General features: G+C 54.0%; 1 protein-coding gene across 1 annotated transcript; it reads right to left on the bottom strand.

Moving 5' to 3' along the window:
• Positions 1-978: 978 nt before the first annotated feature.
• CATSPERD (cation channel sperm associated auxiliary subunit delta) lies at positions 979-20619 on the bottom strand (the record flags this gene model as incomplete). Its single annotated transcript, XM_080713033.1, has 16 exons — positions 979-1192; positions 2219-2376; positions 4632-4812; positions 6989-7117; positions 8058-8132; positions 9075-9127; positions 9185-9285; positions 9911-9947; positions 10612-10690; positions 12356-12414; positions 13215-13304; positions 13840-13953; positions 14906-15082; positions 16988-17070; positions 18854-18949; positions 20448-20619. 16 exons carry the CDS (start codon positions 20617-20619, stop codon positions 979-981), a joined length of 1818 nt encoding a protein of 605 aa, XP_080569159.1.
• Positions 20620-27622: the final 7003 nt, after the last annotated feature.

A 27622-nucleotide genomic window follows, 5' to 3' on the forward strand; every position in this document is an offset into this window, starting at 1 on the left:
AGCTTCAGCTACTTAGGGAGGCCCTCTGCAACTCAGCGAGACCGTTTCAAAATAAAGAATAAAAAATAGGGCAGGGGGTGGAGCTCAGAGGTAGAGTGCCCCTGGGTTCCATCTCTAGTACCGTACAATAAAATTTAAAAAAAAAGGATCCACTGGAGGAGCCAGGCATGGTACCACGCAGAAGCTGAGGCCAGGGATCCTGGCCGGGCACGCTTATAATCCCAGCATTCAGGAGGCTGAGGCAGGAGGATCGCAGTTTGTGGCCAGCCTCAGCTACTTAGCAATGCCCGTTGCAACTCAGTGTGACCCTGTTTCAAAAATAAAAAGACTCGGGGCCAGGATGTAGCTCGGTGGCAGAGCGCCTGCTTTGTAGGTGTGGTGCTCTGGGTTCCATCCCCGGTTCCAAAAAAGACAGAACCCCTTAAAAAAAATAAGCTAAAAATAAAAAGACTAGCCAGGCATGGTGGCGCACGCTTGTCATCCCGAGCTTGGGAGGCTGAGACAGGAGGATCGCGCAGGTTGGAAGCCAGCCTCAGCTACTTAGTAAGGCCTCTCAGCAACTTAGTGAGACCCTGTTTCCAAATAAAGTATAAAACAGGTCTGGGAGTGTAGCCCGGAGGTAGAAAGCCCCTGGTTCCACCCCTGGTACCACAAAAAAAGGGGGGAGGGCTGGGGTGTCACTCGGAGGTAGAATTCCACTGGGCTCAAGCCCCAGTACTGCAAAAATAAATATATAAATAAAAATAAAAAAACCTAAAAGCTAGGGCTAGGGTATAGCTCAGAGGTAGATGTCCCTGGGCTCCGTGCCTAGTACCGTGCGTCAGCCAGCAGGGTGGTGCGCCTGTGTTCCTAGTACTTGGGAGGCTGAGTCTGGAGGACAACTGGCTGGAGGCCAGCCCCAGCCGCGTTGCAAGCCCGTTTTGCAACCAAAAGTGCCGGATGGCGCCTGGCGGAACGCGCAGCAGCTTTATTGAGGCGCTAGGCCTTGCAGCAGGGCCACAGCGCCCGGCACCTCTGGCGCAGGCGCTGGCAGCAGCCCTCGGTGCACAGCCTCCGGGGGACGACGTAGGCAAGCCACACGGTCAGCAGGATGGCGAGCAGCAGCAGCAGGATGGCGGGCTCCGCCGGGATGACGTGCAGCGGGTAGGCGCCGTGCACGTACACGCTGAACACCGTGTACAGCTGGCAGTAGCTGCGGGCGGCACGGGAGAGGCGCTGGCCAAGGCGGAGGGCTGGTGGGCGCCCCCGGCACGCGGCCTCTGTCCCCAGGGCCGCCCACTGCCCGTCTCTCCAGGGAGGGCGGGCTGTCCCTCTCGCGGGAAGATGTGGGTGGAGGCCAAGCGGCGCCCAGTGCCCTGGGCAGAGCGCACGGGCCTCCTCGCCACAGCCCGGGGTGCGGCAGGAGCAGCTCTCGGAGGGCAGAGGCCTGACCCGGGCACCTGCCACCCCGCTCCAGTCTGCCCAACACCGAGCTGGCGCGGGCGCACGCGCGTCACCTCAGCACTCGGGAGGCTGAGACGGGAGGATCGCGGTTCGCGGACGGCTCCGCTACTTAGTGAGGCCCTCCGTAATTTAGTGAGACCCTGTTTCAAAAATAAAGAATAAAATATAGGGCAGAGGGTGTAGCTCAGAGGTCGAATGCCCCTGGGTTCCACTCTCCCCCCACCCAAAAAAAAATAAAATACCTCATTCAGTGGCACTGGCCCTCAATGGCTGCTACACTGTATTGCTCAGACAATCACTGCAAGCAAAACCCTCTTCTCTTCCCGGGGGCCACCTGCCTTCCTGCCCCTCTCTCCCTCCTTCTCTTCCTTCCTTCGTGGTGCTGGGGGTGGAGCCCAGGGGCCTTCTACCTCCAGGCTGTACCCCCCAGCCCTATTTTTATTTCTTTATTTGGAAACAGGGTCTCACTAAGTTACTGAGAACCCAAGTAGCTGAGGCTGGCCTCGACCCTGTGGCCCTCCTGCCTCGGCCTCCCGAGGGGACGACAAGCGTGCCCACCACACCCGCTACTTATTTACTCATCTCCTGCAGTGCTGAGGATGGAGCCCGGGCCATTCTCCCTCTTGAGCTCTACCTCTAGCCCTATTGTTAACCTTTATTTTGAAGCAGGGTCGCACTGAGTTGCTGAGGTCTCAGTGAGCTGCCCAGGCTGGCCTGGGTCCTGGGCGGGTGGCGCTGTGCCAGTGGCCAGTGGCAGGGGAGGCGGCCTGCTCACCTGAAGTTGGGGTCCACAATGGAGAGGAGGAAGATGTACATCCCGTTCCTTTGGTCAAAAATGACCTCGTTGTTGGTGGGACCTCCTAGGATCTGGTACTCGACGTCTGGCCACTCCAGAGGATTGGGGTTGTTGGGGTCGTGGCAGCTCACGTAGTACTGGGTGGGAACAGAGGTGTGACCACTGGCCTGGCCGGCCTCCCATCAGACCCCTGCACCCTCCCTCCTGCCCCTTCCCTGCGGCCTTGGACTCGGCCTTCCTGGGAGGCTGGAGGCCAGCAACCTGCCTGTGGGCCTCATCCTGACACTGCCAGGACAGCACGGGTCGGACTGAGTCGCCACCGCGGCTGCCCTCCAAACTGTATGCTAAGTCCGAACCCAGGACCTCAGAATATGGCCTTATATACGGCGGCGCACACTTGTCATCCCGGCACTCGGGAGGCAGAGACCACAGGATCGCAGTTCGCAGTTCAAGGACGGCCTCAGCTACTTAGTGAAGCCCTTCGCAACTCAGTGAGACTGTTTCAAAAGTAAAAAAGATGCCGGGCGTGGTGGCGCACACTAGTAATCCCCGCGCTTGGGAGGCTGAGACAGGAGGATCGCAAAAGTTTGAAGCCAGCCTCAGCTACTTAGTGAGGCTCTCAGCAACTTAGTGAGACCCTGTTTCCAAATAAAGTATAAAATAGGTCTGGGAGTATAGCCCGGAGGTAGAAAAGCCCCTGGGCCCCTGGGTTCCACCCCCGGTACCACACACACACAAAAGGTAAAAAAGACTAAAAAATAGGGCTCGGGGTGTAGCTCGGAGATAGAATGCCCCTGTGTTCCATCCCCCCAGTACCAAAAAAAAAAAAAAAAAAAATCACTACAAAGCCGGGTGTGGCCCACGCCTGTAACCCAGTACTTGGGAGGCTGAGACAGGAGGATCCTGGTTGGTACACGGCCTCAGCTACTTAGTGAGCCCTTCAAAACTCATCAAGAGCCTGTTTCAAAATAAAGAATAAAAATAGGGCTGGGGTGTCGGGCATGGTGGCGCACGCTTGTAATCCCCGGGCCTGGGGGGCGGAGACAGGAGGATCGCGCTGGTTTGAAGCCAGCCGTGTTGGCTTAAGAGACCCTGTTTCCAAATAAAAATATAAAAAATAGGCATCTGGGCGTGTAGCCCGGAGTTAGAAGGGCTTCCAGGAACCCCAGTACCACCACCAAAATAAATAAATAAATAAATAGGGCTGGGATATAGCCAGAAGGTAGGATGCCCCTGGGTTCAATGTCCAGCACCAGCACCAGCACCACCACCGACCTTATTTGGATAGGACAGTTGTGGGGAGAGACTACTGAGGTGGAACCGAGGGCGCTCACCTCTGTGCTCCACCTCCGGCCCTATTTCTTATTCTTCATTTTGAAACAGGGTCTCACTGAATTGCTGAGGCTGGCCTCAAACCTGCCATCCTCCTGTCTCAGCCTCTCAGGTACTGGGTTACAAGTGTGCCCCACCGCCCCAGCTCAGTGTGTGTGTGTGTGTGTGTGTGTGTGTGTGTGTGTGTGTGTTCTGGGGGTTGAACCCAGGGGCATTCGACCTCCGAGCTACATGAACAGCCCAATTTTTCATTCTGTATTTTGAAACAGGGTCTCACTGAGTTGCAGAGGCCTCACTAAGTAGCTGAGGCTGGCCGCGAACCGCGCTCCTCCTGTCTTAGCCTCTCGACTGCTGGGATTACAAACATGCGCCACCACGCCCGGCTAGCCCCAGCCCTATTTTATATCTATTTTGAAACGGGGTCTCAGGATAAGCGTGCACCACCACACTTGGCTTCCTCTTTTTAATGGGAACTGAGCCCACCAGGGGCAGCTACCTCTGAACAACATCACCCAGATCCTCCACCCCCAGCCCTATTTATTTATTTATTTATGATGTATGTATGTATGTATTTTTTGGTGGTACTGGGGATGGAACCCTTCTACCTCCGGGCTACACTCCCAGACCATTTTTATTTGGAAACAGGGTCTCCTAAGCCAGCACCCGCGGCTGGCTTCCAACCTGCGCCGTCCTCCTGTCTCCGCCTCCCAAGCGCGGGGATGACAAGTATGCGCCACCACGCCCGGCTTTTATTCTTTATTTTGAAACAGGGTCTCACTGAGTTGTGAAGGACCTAAGTAGCTGAGGCTGGCCGTGAACCGCGCTCCTCCTGTCCCGGCCTCCCAGTGCCGGGATGAGGAGCGCGCCCACCACGCCGGCCGGGCTTGTTTTTTTACAGTGTCTTACTGGGTTGCTGAGAGTGTCCCCACTGAGGAGGCTGGGTGGCCTGCACAGGTGGTCCTCCTGTCTCGCCTCCCTGGCGCCGGGGTGCCGGGTGCCGCCCTGCCGCCCGCCAGCTGCACTTGAGCTCCTTTGGAGAAGGCCAGCGGGTCAGGGTTACCTGTCGGTTCCAGTTGAAGATTTCGGCGTCCTCAAACTGCATGATGGTGCTCCAGTTCTGCGGCTGCCGGATGCACCCCGCCTCGCGGGCCGTCATGGAATAGGAGTAGGTGAAGAGCCCGTTCATCTCCTGGAGCACGAACTCTGCGTCCACCAACTCCTGGAACTCCTGTCCTCGCCACCTGAGACGGCGTGGGCTCGGCTGCAGGGCGCCCCAAGACAGGGGCGGCCGGGGCTCGGGCCGCCTCTCAAAGGGCAGCACGAGAAAGGGCGGAGCGGCCGGGCAGGCTGGGGCGGGCCTGGAGCCTTGCTGGCCCTTGGCCGCGGCCCCGCTGCTGCCCGCCAGCCAGCCCGCCCCGCTGCGCGGAGCCAGGCCCCAGCGCCCTGCACTGTTTGATACAGAGCCGGGGTCTCTGAGCCGCCCTCGCTGGCCCCCCGCCCCAGCCTCGGGAGTCGCTGGGATTCCAGGCACGTGCCACCAGCCAACTATGGCCCTAGTCCCATTTTTCTTTTTTTTTTTTAGTACTAGGGATGGAACCCAGGGGTATTCTACCTCTGAGCTACACCGCCGTCCCTATTTTTTATTCTTTATTTTACTTATTTATTTGGTGATAATTGGGGTTCCTGGAAACCCTTCTACCTCCAGGCTACACTCCCAGACCTATTTTATATTTTTTTATTTGAAAACAGGTTCTCTTAAGCCAGCATGACTGGCTTCAACCCAAGCAGGGGGATGACAAGTGTGCGCCACCACGCCCGGCTATTTTTTTATTTTGAAGCAGGGTCTCACCGAGTTGCCAAGGCCTCACTGAATGGCTGAGGCTGTCTACAAACCTGCGATCCTCCTGTCTCAGCCGCTCAAGTCCTGGGTCACAGGCTGCGCCGCCACGCTCCTCCCTTTTGTCTCATACTGTTAAGCGCTGCGGAGGCTGGCCTGGGCCCTCCAGCCTCCAGCCTTGGCCTCTGGCCCCCTGGAGCGCTGGCTCACGGAGCTCCTGTCTGGCTGGAAAGCTCTAGTGCCCTCGGCGAGGTGAGTGTGCCTGTGTGTGAGGTGAGTGTGCCTGTGTCCTGCGCCCGCCCTGGCGCTCACCTCAGAGGCCTCCCACACCCCAGCCCTCTGCGGCACGCGGACCACTGCCCTGCTGGGCTTTCTCTGCAACTTGACGTGGGCCGCGGGCTCCACAGGGAGCCCCTGGACACCCACGGGGTCTAGCCTCTTGCTGCCGGGCAGGAGGCACTTAGTATTTTTTGAATGACTATTTGTCGAACCGGGCGTAGTGGCGCACGCTTGTCATCCCCGCGCTTGGGAGGCGGAGACAGGAGGATCGCGCAGGTTCGAAGCCAGCCGCGTGTTTCTAAATAAAAATATAAAATAGGTCTGGGAGTGTAGCCCGGAGGAAGAAGGGCTTCCAGGAACCCCAGTACCACCAAAAAAAAAAAAAAAAAAGAATGACTATTTGTCGAAATACAAGCCTCTGATCTCACTGCCTACGGGTGCGTTGCCAAACAGTCATGGCTGCGAGGGCCAGCTGCTGTCCTCTGGATACTTCTGGTCTGGATTTGCCTTCAATATCATGGCTATTGGACAAACTCCTATTCATCCTTCAAAACCCATAAACCACAAGCATTGCACCTGGTAGGAGTGTGAATGGGGCCACTGGGATGATGGGAGAATCCACAGGAAGAGAAAGAGTTGCAAGATTCACTGTGGGCCCGGGCGCAGTGGGCACAATCAGCACCCCAGCGCTCCGGAGGCTGAGGCAGGAGGATCGCGGTTCGCGGCCAGCCTCAGCTACTTAGTGAGGCCTCTGCAACTCAGTGAGACCCTGTTTCAAAACAAAGAATAAAAATATAGGGCAGGGGGTGTAGCTTAGAGGTCAGATGCCCCTGGGTTCCATCCCCAGACCCGCAAAATAAATAAATAAATAAGGCTAGCCGGGCGTGGTGGGCACGCTTGTCATCCCCGCGCTTGGGAGGCAGAGACAGGAGGATCGCGCAGGTTCGAAGCCAGCCGCGCTGACTTAAGAGACCCTGTTTCCAAAAATAAAATAGGTCTGGGAGTGTAGCCCGGAGGTAGAAGGGCTTCCAGGAACCCCAGGACCACCAAAAAAAAAAAAAATAAATAAATAAATAAATAAGGCTAATGGAGATGAAAGGAGCCAGTGTGGTGTGCGCACCTGTAGCCCAGTGTCTGGGAGGCTGAGGCAGGAGGCTCGCGGGGTGGAGGCCAGCCTCAGCGATCCAGTGAGAGCCTGGCTCCAAACAAGAAAAACACAGAGAAGAAGTGGGCCTTGGGGAAGGCTCGCTGGGCCGGGCAGGGGCTGGGCGGGAGGGAGGCAGCCAGGGCCGCAGACTCACAGCTCAATCACCGGCTTCCAGGGCGTGTCGTAGTAGACCAGGAGCGGGCAGCCCAGGTACTTGTAAGGGTAAGACACTATCCGCTCCTTGGTGGCCGGGATGCCCTGGAATGTCGGGTCGTAGGTGCCCCTGGGAGAGAGCAGGCGTGCGGTGGGGACGGCGGCGGCCACCGCACCCTCTCCCAAAGGCATGGCTTCCAGCCCACGGCGGCTGTTGGGGGGCCTCAGGGGGCTCAGCCAGGCCCGACGGTGGTTCACTTTACAGGTCTACGGGGCCGGACCACAGTCCCAGGCACTTGTGAAACAGGGTTCTGGGCACTTCTGTGAAGGTGTTGTTATTTGTTATTTTTATTTATTTTTTAAATTTTTGCAGTACTGGAGATGGAACCCAGGGCCATTCTACCTCCGAGCTACCCCCCACAGACTGATTTTTTATTCATTTTTTTTTGTTTGTTTGTTTTGGTACTGGGGTGGAACCCAGGGGCTTTCTACCTCAGGGCTATACTCCCAGACCCATTTTATACTTTATTTGGAAACAGGGTCTCACTGAGTTGCTGAGAGCCTCACTAAGTAGCTGAGGCTGGCTTCGAACCTGTGCGATCCTCCCATCTCAGCCTCCAAGCGCGGAGATGACACGCGTGCCCACCACGCCCGGCGTGGCTGGACTGGGCTGAGCACTCAAGCCTGAGTTCTCCTGTGCCTCTCAACCTGCCATCCCTGTCTCAGCTCCCCAAGGCTGGGCTCCACGTGGATGCTGGTGCCCTGTGCCTGGGGCGATGGGCCCAGGGGCGTTCTCCCCTGCCAGCTACACACCCCAGCCCTTCCTGTTTCTTAGTTAAAAACGGGTTCCAGCAAGTGGGATGTGGTGGCCCAGGCTCCTCATCCCAGTACTCGGGAGGCTGAGACGGGAGGAGCCCAGGTTCAAGGCCAGCCTCAGCAACTCAGCGAGGCCTGTTTTGATGCGTGGCAGAGCCGGCCGCGTCACTGTCCCTGGCCTGCACCCCGTGTGGATGCCCCATGCCAGGCCCGCGCTGGCGGGGCAGGCTGGAGCGGCCGGGGGCTTGGCTCACTTGTGGAGGGTGTAGGTATAGTTCTTCTGGAGCAGCACCGGGTCCAGGATGCCCATGGAGCAGGCCGTGGTTTTTCTGTGAGCAAGAGATGGACGGTGAGAAGACATGGAGGAAGGGGGCAGGGCAGCCCGAGACCCCAGCCCAGCCTGGGCAGCGGCGGGGCCCGGGTGGGCTGCGGGCAGACGCATGCCGCCTCATCTTTTTATCCATCCATCTATCTATCTATCTATCTATCTATCTATTTATTTATTTTTGCGGGTCTAGGGATGGAACCCAGGGGCATTCTACCTTCCAGCTACACCCCAGCCCTATTTCTTATTCTTTATTTTGAAACGGGGCCTCACTGAGTAGCCGAGGGCCTCAGTAGTAGCTGAGGCTGGCAGGGAACCGCGATCCTCCTGTCTCAGCCTCCCGAGTGCTGGGATGACGAGGGCGCCTACCATGCCCGGCTCTTGCCTTATCTTTTTAGTAAAAAACATTTTTTTTTGCAGAATTGGGGAACAAACCCTGGGACATTCTACCTCCAAGCCGTACCCCCAGCCCTAGTTTTTATTCTTTATTTTGAAACAAGGTCTCACTAAGTTGCGGAGGGCCTCACTAAGAGCTGGGACTGGCCACAAACCATGATCCTCGGGTCTCAGCCCCCCAACTATTGGGATTACAGTTGTGCACCACCATGCCCAGCAGGAAAAACTGCTTTAAAGGCCAGAAATGGTAGCACATGCTTGTAATCTCAGTACTTGGGAAGCTGAGACAGGAGGATCGCAGGTTCGAAGCCAGTCTCCAGAACTTAGCAAGGCCCTCAGCAATTTAGTGAGGCCCCGTTTCCAAATTAGAAATAAAATCAGGCTGGGGGTGTAGCTCAGAGGTAGAATGCCCCTGGTTTCAATTCCCCAGTACCATAAAAAAAAAAAAAAAGACATAGTGAAAAGCAGACAGAATTACCCACTGCCACCCAACTCGGATGCCTGCCGCCTGCAGCCACGCCCGCCCTCGCCCTCGGGGCGGCCTGCTTACTTCTCCACAAGGATCCTCTTTTCCTGGTCGCAGCCCACTGAGATGAACACCGTCTGTGGAGAGCACAGAAGGACGTGGACGGGTCCGCGGCCGGGGCTCCGCACACTCACCCCGCTGGAGGCTGGGCCGGGCAAGGTGCCCCGCAGGCAGCCGCCCTGGCCGCTGGCGCCCAGCTGATCCCCAAGTCGGTCCCCACAGGCAGGAGCCAAGCCTGAGACGACACACAGAGAGAGCTGGGGTATGCCTGGAAGGCTTGCTCAACGCAAAGGGGGTGTCTGGACCCTCAAACCTACTCGAGGAGGAGGAGTCTAAAAGGCATAGGACGCCGGGCATGGCGCACGCTTGTCATCCCCGCGCTTGGGGGGCGGAGACGGGAGGATCGCGCAGGTTCGAAGCCAGCTGTGCGCGCTGGCTTAGGAGACCCTGTTTCCAAATAAAAATATAGAATAGGTCTGGGAGTGTAGCCCGGAGGTAGAAGGGCTTCCAGGAACCCCAGTACCACCAAAAAAAAAAAAAAGAATAAAAATCAAGGCTGGGGGTGCAGCTCGGAGGTAGAATGCCCCTGGGTTCCATCCCCAGATCTGAAAAAATAAAACAAAAAGGGCTGGGGGTGTAGCTTGGAGGTAGAATGTCCCTGGGTTCCATTCCCAGTACCACACACACACACACAAAAGGTAAACATGGCAGCCATCCCCCCACCCACCTGCCCATCGATCCATCCGTCCACCTATGTGCATGGCATGTGTGTGGCACATGTTTGTGTAACCCCAGTACTTGGGAGGCCGAGACAGGAGGATCCTTGCCGAAGCTGCCCATGAACCTGGATCCTGGCCCACAGGCGTGGGCTGCGGCCCGGCTCTTGCTGGACGTTTCCTGTGAGTGGAATGACATATGGCCCGCTGTGCCTGCCCCTCTCCCTCGGCCTGAGGTTGCCTGGGTCCATCCAAGTATGGGGCGCCACAGCCCCACTCCTCTTCATGGCTGTGTGCTATTCCAGTGCACGGGCGTGCCACGTGGTGTGGAGCCAGCTCTGCTCTGGCCGTGGGTTCTTCCGCCTGTGTTCACTGGAGATGTGGTTATCAACCTGTGCGCGCCTTTCCTGAGTGGAGCCGTGCTGTTTTCCAGTCTTCTGGAAGTCCAGACATGTGTGATCTGAGCTGGCCAGGTTCTGGGCATGTCCAGGAAGGGACGAGAAGCTTCCTGGGTGATGGCGAGGACCCTGGCTTCTAGGAACTCTCTTTTTTTTTTTTTTTTTTTTGCAGGTCTGGGGATGGAACCCAGGGCCATCTGACCTCCAAGCTACACCCTCTGCCCTGTTTATTATTCTGTATTTTGAAACAGGGCCTCACTAAGTAGCTGAGGCTGTCTGCGAGGGTCTCAGCCTCCCAATGCTGGGATGACAAGCGTGCGCCACCACGCCCGGCTCCGCCTCTATTTCTGGATCCTGGACAAGAGCTCGGCCAGCAAGCAAGAAAGCTCGCTTCTGCGGTTCACACTCGCCATGGAGAATGTGGCTCAGCAACGGTTTGGAACCTACCAGTGGCTCCATGTCCACGCAGGAGATCTCCTTGTTGGCTATGTCCACAGTCAGGGTGGACATGGTGGGCCGCTCTATTCTGCAAGGCAAGGGAGCCCACGCCGTCAGCGAGAACCGCCAGTCATCCACCTTGCCTCCAGCCAGCTGGCCACCTGACCCTCTGTCCCTCCATCAATCTCACTACCCACCTATCACCCACCCACCCACCCACCCGTCATTTATCCACTCATCCATTCAGCCAGCCAGACATCTCACCACACACACACACACACACACACCCTGTCCACGGGCTCATCCAGCCCTCTCTCCACCCGACCACCCACCCATCCAGCTAACCACGTCTGACCACTCACGCAGCGAGTCCACTGGACCATCCAGCCAGCCAGCCAGCCACCCACTCCACAGCTCGGCCACTCACTGCTCACCCGCTCAGCCACTCAGCCAGTGACCTACCCTCTGCTCACCCACCGCCCACCCGCTCACCCAGCTTCCGTCCATACACCCACCCGCCCACCACGCACCTCTCTACCACTTACTTCTCCGCGGCTCACCCGTCCAGCCATCGTCCGTCCTTTCACGCGTCTCCCCACCCATCCACCCACCGGCTGCTCCGTCACCCGGCTGGCCAGCCAGCCATCTATCCGTCCGCCATCCTTCTGCGCATGCACCCACGTATGCATGCACTCGTCCACCCACCTGCTACGTCACGAATCATCCTACCAGCCAGACATCTCTTTGTCCATGTACATCCGTCTGTCCATCCACCCACCGGCTGAACTACTCAGACTTTCGCTGATCCATTCATCCAACCATTCATCCCTCCGTTGTCCGCCCCTCCATCCGCCTGCCCGCCCTGGATGCCGGCCGCCCTTGCCCCGGGGCTCCCACCCTCGTCGCCAGCTTTGTGGGTCTGCACACAGCGGCCGCAGTGGACCGAGGCCCAGGGACAGTGATGGGCACGAGCAGGCGGGGCCTGAAGCAAAGCGATCCCTCCGGGCGGGGATCCAGAGCACCCTCCTTACCACACAGACGGGGGTTTCCTTGTTTAATTGGTTTCAGTATTTTGTGTGTGTGTGTGTGTAGATGTGGGGATGGAACCCAGGGGCATTTGACCTCTAAGCTACACCCCCTGCCCTATTTCTTATTCTTTATTTTGAACCTGGGTCTCACTGAGTTGCGGAGGGCCTCAGTAAGTAGCTGAGGCTGTCTGTGAACCGCGATCCTCCGGTCTCAGCCTCCCGAAGGCTGGGATGACGAGCGTGCGCCACCGCGCCAGAGTTGGTTTCAGTATTTTTGGCACTGAGGATCAAACCCAGGAGTATTCTAACTGCAAGCTACACCCCTGCCCTTTTTATTTTTTAACTTATTATTTACTTACTTATTTGTGGTACTGGTGGTGGAACCCAGCAGTGTTCTACCTCCTCGCCACACCCCAGCCCTATTATTTATTTATTTATTTATTTTGTGGGTCTGGGGATGGAACCCAGGACTTCCATGCTGCACCCCAGCCCTATTTTTTACTCTTTATTTGGAAACCGGGTCTCACTGAGTTGCAGAGGCCTCACTAAGTAGCTGAGGCTGGCCTCGAACCAGGATACTCTGGTCTCAGCCTCCCGAGTGCTGGGGTGACGAGCACTTTTTTAGTCCTTATTCTGAGACAGGGTCTGAGTGAGTGAGGCTGGCTGAACCCGTGAAGCTCTGTCTCTGTGTCCCGCCCGCCCGTGCCCGTGCGGCGCGCACTCACCGGGAGGTGAAGTTGGGGCTGGTCCTGCCCCAGTGCTGCTGCTGCTTGAGGTGGATGTCCTGGCGAGCAGAGGGCGCCGCCAGGCGCAGGTGAGGGCCTGGGGCCTCCCGGCCGGCCGGCACGGCCTCACTTCACTCCGCGGAGCTCCTGGAAGCTCGCGGGGTCCCTGGCGCACGTGTCCTGGGCCCAGCAAGGCGGGCTTCCTGTCCCCTCTTATTTCTGTTTCTTATTGGTACTGGGATGGACCCAGGGCACTCCACCTCCCAGCTACACCGCAGCCCTATTTTTTAGTCTTTATTTTGAAACAGGGTCTCACTGAGTTGCAAAGGGCCTCGCTAAGTAGCTCAGGCTGGCCATGAGCCACGATCCTGTCTCAGCCTCCCCAATGCTGGGATGACAAGCGTGCGCCACCATGCCTGACTTCAACCCTACCCCTTTTTTTTATTTTCATTTTGAAAGGGGTCTTGCTAAGTTGCTGAGGGCCTCACTAATTTGTTGAGGCTGGCCTCAAACCTGCGATCCTCCTGTCTCAGCCTCCCAAGCACTGGGATGACAGGTATGCACCACCATGCCCAGCCCTAAATTTTTTTTAATTTTGAAATGGCCTTACTAACTTGCTGAGGGTCTAAGTTGCAGAGGCTGGCCCTGAACCCGCGATCCTCCCATCTCGGCCTCCTAAGTAATGGATGACAGGTGTATGCCGCCACGCAGGATTTAGAACTGGCACGACACAGACCAGCCTGGGACCTCTGGCAGCCATCTTGCACCTTGCCAGGTCCTGTTGAAACCGGGCAGTGCGTCCAGGCACCTGGGGACTGGCGAGGCCGCGCACGCGCGGTGGGGCTGGGGCAGGGCTCACCAGTTTGAACTTGGTGTTTCCATCCAAGGTGTGCTCCAACTCGTACATGGAGGCCTGCATGCCCAGGGAGTACGGGTTGCTCACCATCACCTGCGGTGACCGACAGCCAGCTCAGCCCCCACACCTTCAGGAAGCCAGCCCCTGCGCACCAGCCTCAGGCTCAAGCCCAGCCCTGCTCCACCCCGCCTTTTTTTTTTTTTGTTTTTGTGGGTCTGGGGATGGAACCCAGGGGCATTCGACCTCCGAGCTACAACCCCTGCCCAATTTTTTATTCTTTATTTTGAAGCAGGGTCTCACTGAGTTGCGGAGGGCCTAAGTAGCTGAGGCTGGCCACGAACCGCGATCCTCCCATCTCAGCCTCCCAGATGCTGGGATGACGAGCGTGCGCCCCACGCCCGGCTGATGTTCGGGTTTTAGTCCAGAACACTCACCACCGTGACTCGGCACCTGCCCCTGGGCTGGGGGTGCTGCTTGGCTCTTAGCTACAGGAAATCATGAGGTTTCCCGGGCCATAAGGGTGGAGAAAAAGAGGCATACTTCTGGATAGACTGTCAGACCCAGATGGAGCACACCCACAAGCGGGGAAGGCCGGAGGCGGAGGATGGCGAGGCACGAGCACACTCACCAGAGGAATGGGGGCCGTGCCCTTCCGGGGAATCAGGATGGCTGACAAGTTAAGCTCGCTGTTCATGTCGATGGTATATATGTTCTTGCTTGATTCTCTGTACATAAACTCTATCTAAGGATCGAAGGCACAAACAGATAAAAAGTGGGCAACCCAGAACCTGGGCGGGTGGCGCACGCGCATGATCCCAGCACTCGGGAGGCTGAGACAGGATCGCGGCTCAGACAGCCTTAGCTACTTAGCGAGGCCCTCTGCAGCTCAGTGAGAGCCTGTTTCAAAATAAAGAATAAAAAATAGGGCAGGGGATATAACTCAGAGGTGGAATGCTTCTGGGTTCCATCCCCAGAAGCACACACACAAAAAAAATGGACTAAAAAATAGGGCAGAGGGTATAGCTCAGAGGTAGAATGCCCCTGGGTTTCATCACCTGTACCGAGATAAAAAAAAAAAAAAAGAATAAAAACTAGGGCTGGGAGGGTAGCTGGGAGGTACAGTGCTCCTGGGTTCCATCCGCAGTACCGCAGGGGGGAAAAAAGTGGGCAACCCCGGACAAGTGGGAAGTCAAGCCCCTGTTCCCCAAAACAAAAGTGTGCCAGGAACAGCAGCGCGTACCAATCATCCCAGGCCTTGGGAGGCTGAGCCAGGAAGGTCGCAGGCTTGCGGCCAGCTGCAGCAATGTAGCAGGACGCTCAGCAACCTGGCGGGACTCTGCTTCAAAATCAAAATAAACTAGGGCTGGGAAGCCAGGCGTGGCGGGCGCGCTTGTCATCCTAGCATTTGGGAGGCTGAGACTGGAGGATCTCGGTTTGAGGCCAGCCTCAGCTACTTGGCGAGGCCCTCTGTAACTCAGTGAGACCCTGTTTCAAAAAAAGAAAACATAAAAAAAACTTTGGGGTCGTAGCTCAGAGGTAGAATGTCCCTGGGCTCCATCCCCAGTACTGCAAAGATAATAATAAAACATGTAGCTCAAAGGTAAAAGACCCCTGAGGTCCATCCCCAGCGCCGCACACCCACACGCGCACGCACATTGACCGCGAAGCCCTCCCCTTCAGGTAAAAGGATGTACTTTGCACTTATCGACATGAAGATTAGGGTTCATGAGAATCGCCTGGATGTTCAGGAGACACTTCTCAAAATCGAAAGTGGGAAAGCTCGCATCTGGAAGTGGGCTGAGGACCTCGACCATCCCTGTCCGCAGGAACATTATGGCCACGTTCGGGGACCAGAAGGGCTGCTCTGGAAGCTAGAGTGAAGACAGGCTCTGAGATCCAAGCATTCTTTTTCTAAGGTTCGTGTGTGTGTGTGTGTGTGTGTGTGTGTGTGTGTGTGTGTGTGGTGCTGGGTGGGGCATTCTAACTTCAAGCCACGCCCCCCAGCCCTATTTTATTTTCGTGGTACTGGGGATAGAACTTGGGACATTCCACACCCAAGTTCCACCTGGCTCTATGTTTTTATTATTTATTTATATTTATTTATTTTTGTGGTACTAGGGGTTGGAACCGAGGGGCCTTCTACTTCTGGGCTACATGCCCAGCCTGTTTTATGTTTTATTCAGAAACAGGGTCTAAGTTGTTGAGAGCCTGAGTTGCTGCAGCTAGCCTCTAATACTGAGATGGCAGGTGTGTGTCACAACCTATTTAATTTGGAAACATGGTCTCACTAGGTTGATGTGAGTCTCACTATTTGCTGAGGCTGGCCTCGAACCTGCGATCCTCCTTTTCCAGCCGCCCACGTCCTGGGATGACAGGCATGTGCCACCACGCCTGGCTGAGATTCCATCTTAGCGTATGATTCAGATTTAAATACGGTAGTCCCAGCGTGGCGCATACTTGTCATCTAGCGTTTGGGAGGCCGAGCCAGGAGGATCTTGGTTTCCAGCCGGCCTCAGCTACTTAGTGAGGCCCTGTTTCCAAATGAAGAATAGAAAATAGGCCTGGATTTGTAGCTTGGTGGAATGGCCCTGGTTTCCATCCCCAGGACCACAAAAATTAAATTAAATGAACAAGTAAGGTAGCCCCCTCCGCACCAGCAGGAAGAAAAAGGCAAAGTTAGCCGGGCGCGGTGGCGCACGCTTGTCATCCCCGCGCTGGGGAGGCTGAGACAGGAGGATCGCACGGGTTTGAAACCAGCCTCGGCTGCTTAATGAGGCTCTCAGCAACTTAGTGAGACCCTGTTTCCAAATAATATAAAAAAGGTCTGGAAGTCTAGCCCGGAGGTAGAAAGCCTCTGGGTTCCACCCCCAGTACCACCAAAAAAAAAAAAAAGAAAAAAAAAAGGCAAAGTTATATTTCACTTGGTGAGTTCACCACCCTCTGGCTTTGTTCATCCTTTGGTGGTTAACTGAAGTGTGAAACCTGGCCCTCGCCCTCAGAGTAGGAGGAGGAAGGACGCCCACTGACAGACACAGGCTCTGCCAGAGAGCAATGGCGCCCAGGAGCCCAGCGTGGTGGTCCCTGCCTGTCATCCCAGGAGGATCGCGGTTTGCAGACAGCCTCAGCTACTTAGCGAGGCCCTCTGCAACTCAGTGAGATCCGGTTTCAAAATAAAGAATAAAAAATAGGGCAGGGGGTGTAGCTCGGAGGTAGAATGCCCCTGGGTTCCATCCCCAGACCTGCCCCCCCAAAAAAAATATATATATATTATATAAAATAGGTCTATAAAATAGGTCTGAGAGTATAGTCTGGAGGTAGAAAGCCCCTGGGTTCCACCCCAGTACCAAGAAAAAACAAACAAACAAATAGAAAATCCGGTTGTGGTGACGCACGCTTGTCATCCCAGCATTCGGGAGGCTGAGACAGGCGGATCGCAGTTCGTGGCCAGCCTCAGCTACTTAGTGAGGCCCTCTGCAACTCAGTGAGACCCTGCTTCAAAATAAATAAATAAATAGGGTTGGGGGTGTAGCTCAGGGGTAGAATGTCCCTGGGTTCTGTGTCCAGTACTGTAAAAAAAAAAAGAAAAGAATAACAAATCGGTCTGGGGATATAGCTTGGAGGTAGAATGTCTCTGGGTTCCATCTCCAACACCACAAAAAAGTAAATAAAAATAAACCAATAAACCAAATGGAGCCAGGCGTCTGCCACCCAGGCCCTGGGGAACGCGGCCTTCATTGTTTAGGAAGTGGGTGCCAGCCGTCTCGACTGGTACCTACTTTGATCACTATATTGGACAGGATCTCCAGACTTCCGTACAGTAGTATATCCTGCTGTGTTAACACTGCCAGCTCATTGGCATCTAAGAAAGACCAGACGAGAATTGGAAATGATGGTTGTCTCCATATACCAAGAAAAAAATGTTTTTCTTGTTTTGTGTACTGGGGGTCAAACCCAGGGAAGTTCCGCTTCTGAGCTACCTCCCCAACACACACAAGCGCAGCCCTGTTTGTTTTTTTTTTTTGTGGTGCTGGGAGTGGAACCCAGAGGCCATCTCCCTCCCAGCTACGTCCCAGCCCTGGTTTATTGTTTTCTTTGGAAACAGAATCGCCTTCGGTTGATGAGTCTGCTTGCTCAGGCTGTCCTCAATCCTCTGTCTCCCAAGTACTGGGGTTACAAATGCGTGCCACCACACCCAGGTAGAGTGAGTGTGTGAGTGTGTGTGCGTGCGCGCGGTGCGGGGGATGGAACCCAGGGACATTCTACCTCCTAGCTACACCCCCAGCCCTATTTTTTATTCTTTATTTTTGCGGGTCTGGGGATGGAACCCAGCGGCATTCTACCTCTGAGTTACACCCCCAGCCCTATTTTTATTCTTTGAAACAGGGTCTCAGTGAGTCGCAATGGGCCTCGCTATGTAGTAGCTGAGGCTGGTCTCAAACCCAGATCCTCCTGTCTCAGCCTCCGAATGGAGTATTCCAAGCATGCGCCACCACGCCCAGCTTAATTTTAAATTTAGAAACAAGGTATTGCAGGCCGGGCATGGCGGCCACGCTTGTCATCCCCACGTTGGAGGCGGAGACAGGAGGATCGCAGAGGTTCGTAGTCAGCCGCGCTGGCTTAAGACACCCTGTTTCCAAATAAATAAATAAAAAATAAAAAATAGGTCTGGGAGTGTAGCCCGGAGGTAGAAGGGCTTCCAGGAACCCCAGTACCACCAAAAAAAAAAAAAAAAAAAAAAAAAAAAGAAACAAGGTCTTGCTAATTTGCTGAGGCTGACCCCAAACTTGCAATCCTACTATCTCTGCCTCCTATGTACTGGGATGACAGGCGTGTGCCACCGTGCCTGGCTGAAAATACAGTATTTATGTATTTATGGTACTGAGAATTGAACCCAAAGGCATTCTCTCTCCAAGCTACACACCCATACTGGTTTTATTTCTTATTTGGAAACAGGATCTCGGTTTCACTAGGTTGAGGAGAGTCTCATTCCTTGCTGAGGCTAGCCTTGAACCTGCCCTGTCCTCCTGTCTCAGCCTCCCAAGTACTAGGATTACAAGCCTGCGCCATCATGCCCAGCAAAATAGGGTCTGTACCTGGGCGTGGTGGCGCATGCTTGTCATGAGGATAGCAGTTCGCGGGCAGCCTCAGCTACTTAGCGAGGCCCTCTGCAACTCAGTGAGACCCTGTTTCAAAATAAAGAATAAGCCGAGCGTGGTGGCGCACGCTTGTCATCCCAGCATTGGGAGGCTGAGACCTGGAGGATCGAGGTTCAAGGCCAGCCTCAGCTACTTAGTGAGGCCCTCTGCAACTCAGTGAGACCCGGTTTCAAAATAAAGAATAAAAAATAGAAGGCGGGTGTAGCTCAGAGGTCAAATGTCCCTGGGTTCCATCCCCAGACCCACCCAAAAAAAAAAAAAAAAAAAAAAAAGGGTCTGTAGATAAAGGCGATCGCGCCCAGCTTGGCTTGCGTCCCAGCGACCCCGTGAAGCAACCAGCTCCCCGCGTGGGAGCATGAACCCGGCCCAGAGCCGACTGCTTCATCAGGGCTTTGCTTTTGCGGGGCGCAGCTACATCTGGCAGCTGAACAGCTGTCGAGCAGGTATGGATGTTCCTAGAAAGTGCCTGGCAGGTGTGTCACGCACTGGCAGAGATGGTGTGGATGGTAAGCCTGGATTCCAAGATAGAATGGTGCTCAGCCAGTTTTCCAAGACTCACGTGGACCGGGTTGATGAGCTGACCTAGGAGGAGACAGAGGAGTTTCGTGAGGGCCCGGGCGCCTCCGACGACACAGGGTCCCGCAGCAAGGCCGGGGCCACCCTGCCACGGCTCCAGGACTCCACTGAGTGTGACTGTGTGTGCTGGGGATAGAACCCAGGAGCTTTCTACCGCTGGGCTACACTCCCAGCCCTATTTTGTATATTTTATTTGGAAACAGGGTCTCACTAAGTTGCTGAGAGCCTCACTAAGTAGCTGAGCTGGCTTTGAACCTGTGTGATCCTCCAGTCCCATCCTCTCTAATGCTGGGATTGCAAGCGTGCGCCACCATGCCTGACTTTTTTGAAACAAGTTCTCACTAGTTGCTGAGGCTTGCCTCAAACCTGCCATCCTCCTGTCTGAGCCTCTCAAATTCTGGGAATGACAGGTGTGGGCCACTGCTGTACCTGGCTTTCTGTTCCTCTTTTCTTTTTTTCTTTTTTGAGCTACAACATCAGCCTTTATTTATTTATTTGGTGGTGCTGGGGGTGGAACCCAGGGGCTTTTCTACCTCCAGGCTATACTCCCAGACCTATTTTATACTTTATTAGGAAACAGGGTCTAAGTTGTCACTAAGTAGCTGAGGCTGGCTTTGAACCTGTGCGATCCTCCTGTCTCAGCCTTCCAAGCGCTGGGATTGCAAGCGTGCGCCCCCACACCCAGCTTCACCAGCCTTTAAAAAAAAAAAAAAAAAGTTTAGCTTTGAGTCCTGCGTGGTGGCGCACGCTTGCAATCCCAGCATTCCAGTGACAGGAGGATCGCAGTTCACGGACAGCTTCAACTACTTAGTAAGGCCCTTTGCAATGCAGTGAGACCCTGTTTCAAAATAAAGGATAAAAAATAGGGCTGGGGAAGCTGGGTGTGGTGGTGCATGCTTGTAATCCCCGCGCTGGGGAAGCTGAGACAGGAGGATCGCACGGGTTCAAAGCCAGCCTCAGCTACTTAGTGAGGCTCTCAGCAACTTAGTGAGACCCTGTTTCCAAATAAAATATAAAATAGGTCTGGGAGTATAGCCCGGAGGTAGAAAGCCTCTGGGTTCCACCCCCAGTACCACCAAAAAAAAAAAAAAAAATAGGGCTGGGGGTGCAGCTCGGAGGTGGAATGCCCCTGGGTTCCAGCCCCAGTACCACACACACAGAAAAATTAGCTTTGAAACGGTCTCACTGGGTTATGGAGAGTCTCGCTACATTGCCAAGGCTGTCCTCGAGCCTGCGGTCCTCCCAAGCACCGGGTGCCGAGTGTGGCCCCAGCCCCGGCTCGGCTCCTCTGCATACCCTGGCAAGATGGGGTGCCGCAGAAGCCTGGCGCGGGCGCTGGGCTGCACGCTCTGCCCGAGCGCCCCTCTGCTCTGCGGGGAGGCGAACCGCTCCTAGACAATGGTGGTCTCCACGCGGGTGCCTCGTGCCGCCACCACGCCCAGCCCTCACCCCAACGAGAATGAGGCCTGAAGGCAGCAGGGCCGCCTGCAGGAGGGCCACTCACCCGAGTTGGGGGACACCAGGAGGGTGTTCTCATTCCAAAGGATCAGGAAGCCCTTCTGGTACGGGGTGAGGAGGATGTTGAGGGTGCCGCTGTAGTTGAACTCCAGCCCCGGGGTGAGGTTGAGAGGATGGCTCAAGTAGTAGAAGCGTCCCTGAGAGGAGACCCGGCCCATGGCGCGCTCCCTGGGCTCCAGGGCCCGGGCTCACCCCCCTCCCGGCCAGCCGCCCGCCCACAGCACAGCAAGGCGGCCTTGTCCTGCGAGCTCAGCTCCACCGGTGGCTTGGGCAAGGTTTGCCATCCACAAGCGCACGTCCCTGGGGGCCTGGGCTCTCAGGGAACGGTACTGCGACATGGGGGACTCTGTAAGAGTGGCACCTGCCTGGAATCCAGCACTGCAAAGCCTGAGACGGGAGGATCGCAAGTTCGAGGCCAACCTCAGCCACTTAGCGACACCCGGTTTCACAGTAAAATAGGGCCAGGGATGTAGCTCAGAGGTAGAATGCCGCTGGGTACCATCCCCGGCACCATCAAATTAACCAACAAAGTAGCCAGCTGCAGCGGCACATCCATCCACCACCCATGATTCCAGAGCAGGGCCGTGTTTTGTTCCTACTGCGCGACGCAGCGCGTAGAGCGGAAACAGTGTAGGGTGCGGGGATGTGAGGAGGGGCTTGCATGCACGTGGCGGTGCGGGGTACACATGTGGGCGCTGGATGGATGGACAGACTGGCGAGGCCCGGGCCCCTCGAGCTGTTTGACAAGGTCCCAGCAAGAGGAGGACCCTGGCCAGGCAGGAGGATGACTGCTCACATTGACCATTTTGTATTCTGTTTTTTGTTTTTTGCTATACTGGGGACAGAACCCAGGGGCATTGTACCTCTGAGCTACACCCCAGCCCTAATTTTTAGTCCTTTTCATTTTTGAAACGGTCTCACTGAATTGCGAAGGGCCTCGCTCTGTAGGTGAGGCTGGCTGCAAACCACCGTCCTCCTCTCTCCGCCTGAATCCTGGGATGACCAGCGTGCCCACCACGCCCGGCTGTATTCTGGGTTGTAATTGGGTCATGAATCAAGCCAATGATCTTGGTGGTCTCAGTGAGACATGCTGTTTTTTACATATAAAGATGTCACAGGAAAAAGGGTTTTCAGAAACCTGGGAATTGCTCAGAAATTTATAAAGTCCCAAAGAGTAAGAATCTGGCTAATAGAAACTGAAACAATTACAGTTGTTTAGAGACACGGAATCTTTTGAGGAAAAGCCTGATGTGATACCTGCAGACGTAAGAGGGCTAGCTTATATGATCAAAGAGCGCCATGGCTGCCACTATGGGGCCAGAGCTTAGCAATACAGCCCCACACCCACTTACGGAAGGGCCCGAGATGGAGAATGGAGAGGAGTTAGGAAAAATGGGTTTTAGCACAAAAATAGCTTTCATAGTGAGGCTGGGTAGGCAGGGACCTCCTCAGTGCCTGCTCACTAAAGCACAAAAGAATTTGCTTAGTAAACAATTTAATAGGTGTTATAGTAAAATAGGTATAGAGATTGTAGGTTAGAAATAGAGTAAGTTGCCTGGCCTGGTGGCGCACTTTGTAATCCCCGCGCTAGGGAGGCAGAGACACGAGGATCTTACAGGTTCTCAGCCAGCCGCTCTGGCTTAATAGACCCTGTTTCCAAACAAAAAAGTATAAAATGGGTCTGGGAGTGTAGCCTGGAGGTAGAAGGGTTTCCAGGAACCCCAGTACCACAAAAAAAAAAAAAAAAAAAAAAAAAAAAAAAGCTGGGCATGGCAGCACAGGCTTGTAATCCCAGCATTTGGGAGGCTGAGACAGGAGGATCACAGTTCAAGAACAGCCTCAGCTACTTAGTGAGGCCCTCTGCAAGTCAGTGAAACCCTGTTTCAAAATAAAGAATAAATCCGGGCATGGTGGCACACACTTGTAATCCCCGCGCTTGGGAGGCTGAGACAGGAGAATCACACAGGTTCAAAGCCAGCCTCAGCTACTGAGTGAGGCTCTCAGCAACTTAGTGAGACCCTGTTTCCAAATAAAATATAAAATAGGTCTGGGAGTGTAGCCCAGATAGAAGGCCCCTGGAAGGCCCCTGGGTTCCATCCCCAGTACCACAAAAAAATGGAAGAAAGAAAGGAAGGAAGGAAGGAAGGAAGGAAGGAAGGAAGGAAGGAAGGAAACCGGATAGGAAGTATAGCTTGGAGGTCAAATGTCCTTGGGTTAAAAAAAAAAAAAAGAATAAGTTCAGTATGGGTTTGGTGGTTGGGTTAGAATAAGTAATAGAATACCTAGTGGTCAAAAATAGAAGATAAAATTAGCAGTTAATTTTAGAAGCAGAAACAGTAAGTAGAAACAGTAAGTCTAGCATTTAGTAATTAAGGATAAGTTTAGTTAAAGTTTATTATGAGTGACAGGGAGATCGGTCAGGCAGAGCCCTCTTTTTGGTGTTTTTGATCAAAGATCCTAATAACTCAAGAAAATAAATTGTGTACTTTGAATTTTAAATATATGAAATAGCCGGGCGTGGTGGGCAAGCTTGTAATCCCCGCGCTTGGGAGGCGGAGACAGGAGGATCGCGCAGGTTCGAAGCCAGCGGTGCTGGCTTAAGAGACCCTGTTTCCACATAAAATATATATATATATATATAATAGGTCTGGGAGTGTAGCCCGGAGGTAGAAGGGCTTCCAGGAACCCCAGTACCACCAAAATAAATAAATAAATAAATAATAAAAAATAAAAATAAATATAAATATGAGATGTAAAAGCACAATGTCTTGTGCCATTTGAAGCTCTTGTAATCTTTGTGTCCTTTTTAATGGGAAGCCCCTGGTTTTCTGCACTTTCAGTTTAGCCTTGGGTGTGAACTCCCTCTGCAGCTATGCACAGTTACACTGTTATTTAGGTTAATGTTACATAGAATTGATTTTTGCGGCTAGGCAACCAGAATAAATTGTATGACATTTATTTGCATGGTTTCGGATGTTTTCCAACTATTATATACAAGCTCATCAGGGCAGGTGTATGTTTGTGCAAGAGTGTATTTTGCCAAAAGCTGTTTGTAAGCTGAGTGTGGTGGGCGCGCGCCCTCCCAGCACTGGGAGGCTGAGGCCAGGGCCACAAGTTCCCGGCCACCGCAGCTACTGAGTGAGGCCCTCTGCAACTCAGTGAGGCCCTGTTTCAAAAAATTAAAAACAGCACATGTTTGTAATCCCCGCGCTTGGGAGGCTGAGACAGGAGGATCGCACAGGTTCGAAGCCAGCCTCAGCTACTTAGTGAGGCTCTCAGCAACTTAGTGAGACTCTGTTTCCAAGTAAAATATAAAGTAGATCTGGTGTAGCCCAGAGGTAGAAAAGTCCTTGGGTTCCACCCCCAGCACCACACACACACACACACACACACACACACACACACAAATAGGGCAGGAGGTGGACCTCGGAGGTCGAATGCCACTGGGTTCCATCTCCAAACCCATAAAAGAATAAAATAAAATAAAGCATTGACTCTGAATGGCAGAGTTATGCCTCTGAAAACAGCTGTCTCTCAATTCCCTCAAGGCGCCGACTCCTCAGCACCCCCGAGAGCCCCTGGCCTGGCGGGAGCGGCCTTTGGCAGTCGATGACTGGATGTGTGTGTCAATGAGTGATGGGTGGACGGATGGACGCGTGGACGGAGGGAAGGCTGAATGCACAACAGGTGGTGGACGCCTGGCTGGATAAGCAACTGAGAAGCCAGGCGATTTCAGGTACGGGAACTCTGACCATGCGGCTTTTCACCAAGCTCGCTGCGGTCGTTCCTCGTGAGAAGCCGACTCACCGTCCCGTTCTTGACGAGAAGCGTCCCGACCTGTGACATGGCGTGGAAGTAGAAGATCCCCTCCAGAGTCCCGGTCAGGCCGATCTAGGGGAGAGGAGACCCGGGCGTCACACGGGGGCTGCGAGACCCGAGGACACGCTACGCGGGCCACTGCGCAGAGTCACAGGGACAGCCTCAAGAAGAGTGACACTCTCACCAACCTGTGAGACCCTGTCCTTGTTTCAAAGTAAAGAGTAAAATAGGAGCCGGGCGTGGTGGCGCACACTTGTAATTCCAGCACTTAAGAGGCTGAGACAAGAGGATCGCACAGGTTCGAAGCCAGCCTCAGGTACTGAGCGAGGCTTTCAGCAACTTAGTGAGACCCTGTTTCCAAATAAAATATAAAACTGGTTGGGGGGGTGTAGTCTGGAGGTAGAAGGCCCCTGAGTTCCATCCCCAGAACCACCAAAAAAAAAAAAAAAAATTTAATTAAAATATGACATGGGCGCCGGGCGTGGTGGCGCACGCTTGTCATCCCCGCACTTGGGAGGAGGAGACAGGAGGATCGCGCAGGTTCGAAGCCAGCCATGCTGGCTTAAGAGACCCTGTTTCCAAATAAAAATATAAAATAGGTCTGAGAGTGTAACCCGGAGGTAGAAGGGTTTCCAGGAACCCCAGTACCACCAAAAAAAAAAAAAAAAAAAAAATTAGATGGGCCAGGCATGGTGGCGCAAGCTTGTAATCCCCACACATGGGAGGCTGAGACAGAGGATCCTGCAGGTTCAAAGCCAGCCTCTGCTGGCTTAAGAGACCCTGTTCCCAAATAAAAAATATAAAATAGGTCTGGGAGTATAGCCCGGAGGTAGAAGGTCCCTGGGTTCCACCCCCAGTACCACCAAAAACAAATAATTAAAATAAAAATATGAGCTGGGCGTGGTGGTGCACACTTATAATCCTAGTACTTGGGAGGCTGAGACAGGAGGATCGCGCAGGTTTGAAGCCAGCCTCAGCTACTTAGTGAGGCTCTCAGCAACTTAGTGAGACCCTGTTTCCAAATAAAGTATAAAATAGGGCGGGGTTGTAGCCTGGAGGTAGAAGGACCCTGGGTTCCATCCCCAGTACAACAACAACAACAACAACACATTAGTTTCAAATTAAAGAATAAAATCTAGGGCAGGGAGTGTAGCTCGGAGGTCGAAAGCCCCTGGGTTCCATCCCCAGACCCGCAAAAAAAAGAAAAAAATGTAAAAAGAATAAAATAAAATAGGAGCCAGATGTGGTGCCGCACTGTAACCCCAGCATTCGGGAGGCTGACACCAGAGGATCACGGTCCACAGCTACTTAGTGAGGCCCTCCGCAACTCAGTGAGACCGTGTTTCAAAATAAAGAATAAAATCTAGGGCAGGGAGTGTAGCTCGGAGGTCGAAAGCCCCTGGGTTCCATCCCCAAACCCGCAAAAATAAATAAATAAATAATAAAATTAAATAGGAGTGGGCGTGGTGGAGCACACTTGTCATCCCAGCACTTGGGAGGCTGAGAAAGGAGGATCACGGTTCGAGGACAGCCTCAGCTACTTAGTGAGGTCCTTTGCAACTCAGTGAGACCGTGTTTCAAAATAAAGAATAAGCCAGGTGTGGTGGTACACGCTTGTAATCCCCGCACTTGGGAGGCGGAGACAGAAGGATCGCACAGGTTGGAAGCCAGCCTTGCTGGCTTAAGAGACCCTGTTTCCAAATAAAATATAAAATAGGTCTGGGAGTGTAGCCCAGAGGTAGAAGGCTTCCATCCCCAGTACCACAAAAAAAAAAAAAAAAAAGAATACAAAATAGGGCTGGGGGGTAGCTCAGAGAAAGTCCCTGGGTTCCATACCCAGTGTCAAAAATATTAGTAAAAGCCGGGCATGGTGGTGCACGCTTGTAATCCCCACTCTTGGGAGGCTGAGATAGGAGGATCGCACGGGTTCAAAGCCAGCCTCAGCTACTTAGTGAGGCTCTCAGCCACTTAGTGAGACCCTGTTTCCAAATAAAATATAAAAAAAGTCTGGGAGGGCCGGGCGTGGTGGCGCACGCTTGTAATCCCCACGCTTGGGAGCTTGTCATCCCCGCGCTTGGGAGGCGGAGGCAGGAGGATCGCGCAGGTACGAAGCCAGCCGCGCGCGCTGGCTTAGGAGACCCTGTTTCCAAATAAAAATGTAAAAATAGGTCTGGGAGTGTAGCCCGGAGGTAGAAGGGCTTCCAGGAACCCCAGTGCCACCTAAAATAAAAAATATTAAAAAAAGGTCTGGGAGTGTAGCCCAGAGGTAGAAAGCCCCTTGGGTTCCACCCCCAGTACTACCAAAAAAAAAAAAAACCAAAACATATATATATATATATATATATATATATATATATATATATATATGTAAAAATTTAAAAAAATAAATAGGACTGGGAGTGTAGCTTGCCTCTGGTTTCCATCCCCAGTACCACTCTTTGCCACGGTCTCTCTGACTGCATGCTGTGTGCACGGCGGGGCCTGTGCGCTGTACGTGTCACCAGTCACTGGCTGGTGTGAAGGGCGCCCTCCCGGCCCCATGGCCCTCCTGCTTCAGCCCGCACCAGGCCGCGGGACCATCGTTGGTAGGCAATGTGTTTTTTATTTCTTACCCAATTGTACACACCTTTTTTATTTGGTTAAACGGCTCAAAGTATGACCCTCCAGAATATGAAAAGTATATAGCGCTCTGAGACAGCTCATCTCCAGGCCGGTACACAAAAATGTTACCGTTCACTTGCTGGGGACAGAACACAGAGGAAAACTCAGTCTGTCTGTCTGTCTGTCTGTCTCTCTCTTTGTAGTACCGGAGTTCCTGGAAACCCTTCTACCTCTGGGCTACACTCCCAGACCTGTTTCTTATACTTTTTTTAAATTTGGAGACAGGGTCTCTTAAGCCAGCGCGGCTGGCTTTGAACCTGCGCAATCCTCCTGTCCCCGCCCCCCAAGCGCGGGGATGACAAGTGTGCGCCACCACGCCCGACACAGAACGAAACTTTTCTTACAAAATATTATTGACTTGTTCCCAGCCAGGCGTGGGGGCACGCTCGTCATCCCAGCACTCGGGAGGCTGAGACAGGAGGACTGTGGTTCGAGGCCAGCCTCAGCTACTTAGTGAGGCTGTTACAACTCCATGAGACCCTGTTCCAAAATAAACAACAGGGCTGGGGTGGAGCTCAGAGTCTAGTGCCCCGGCTCCATCCCCAGCGCTGCAAAAAATAAAACAAAATAAAATAAAAAGAGATGCTCTCTTTGTGTCAGGTGTGCTAGTGCGCACCTGTCACCCAGAGCTTGGGAGGCTGGCGATGGAGAGGCAGAGACCTGAGACCGCCCAGCCACTTA

This window comes from Muscardinus avellanarius (assembly GCF_963383645.1).
Source record: "Muscardinus avellanarius genome assembly, chromosome: 16".
Taxonomy (NCBI): domain Eukaryota; kingdom Metazoa; phylum Chordata; class Mammalia; order Rodentia; family Gliridae; genus Muscardinus; species Muscardinus avellanarius.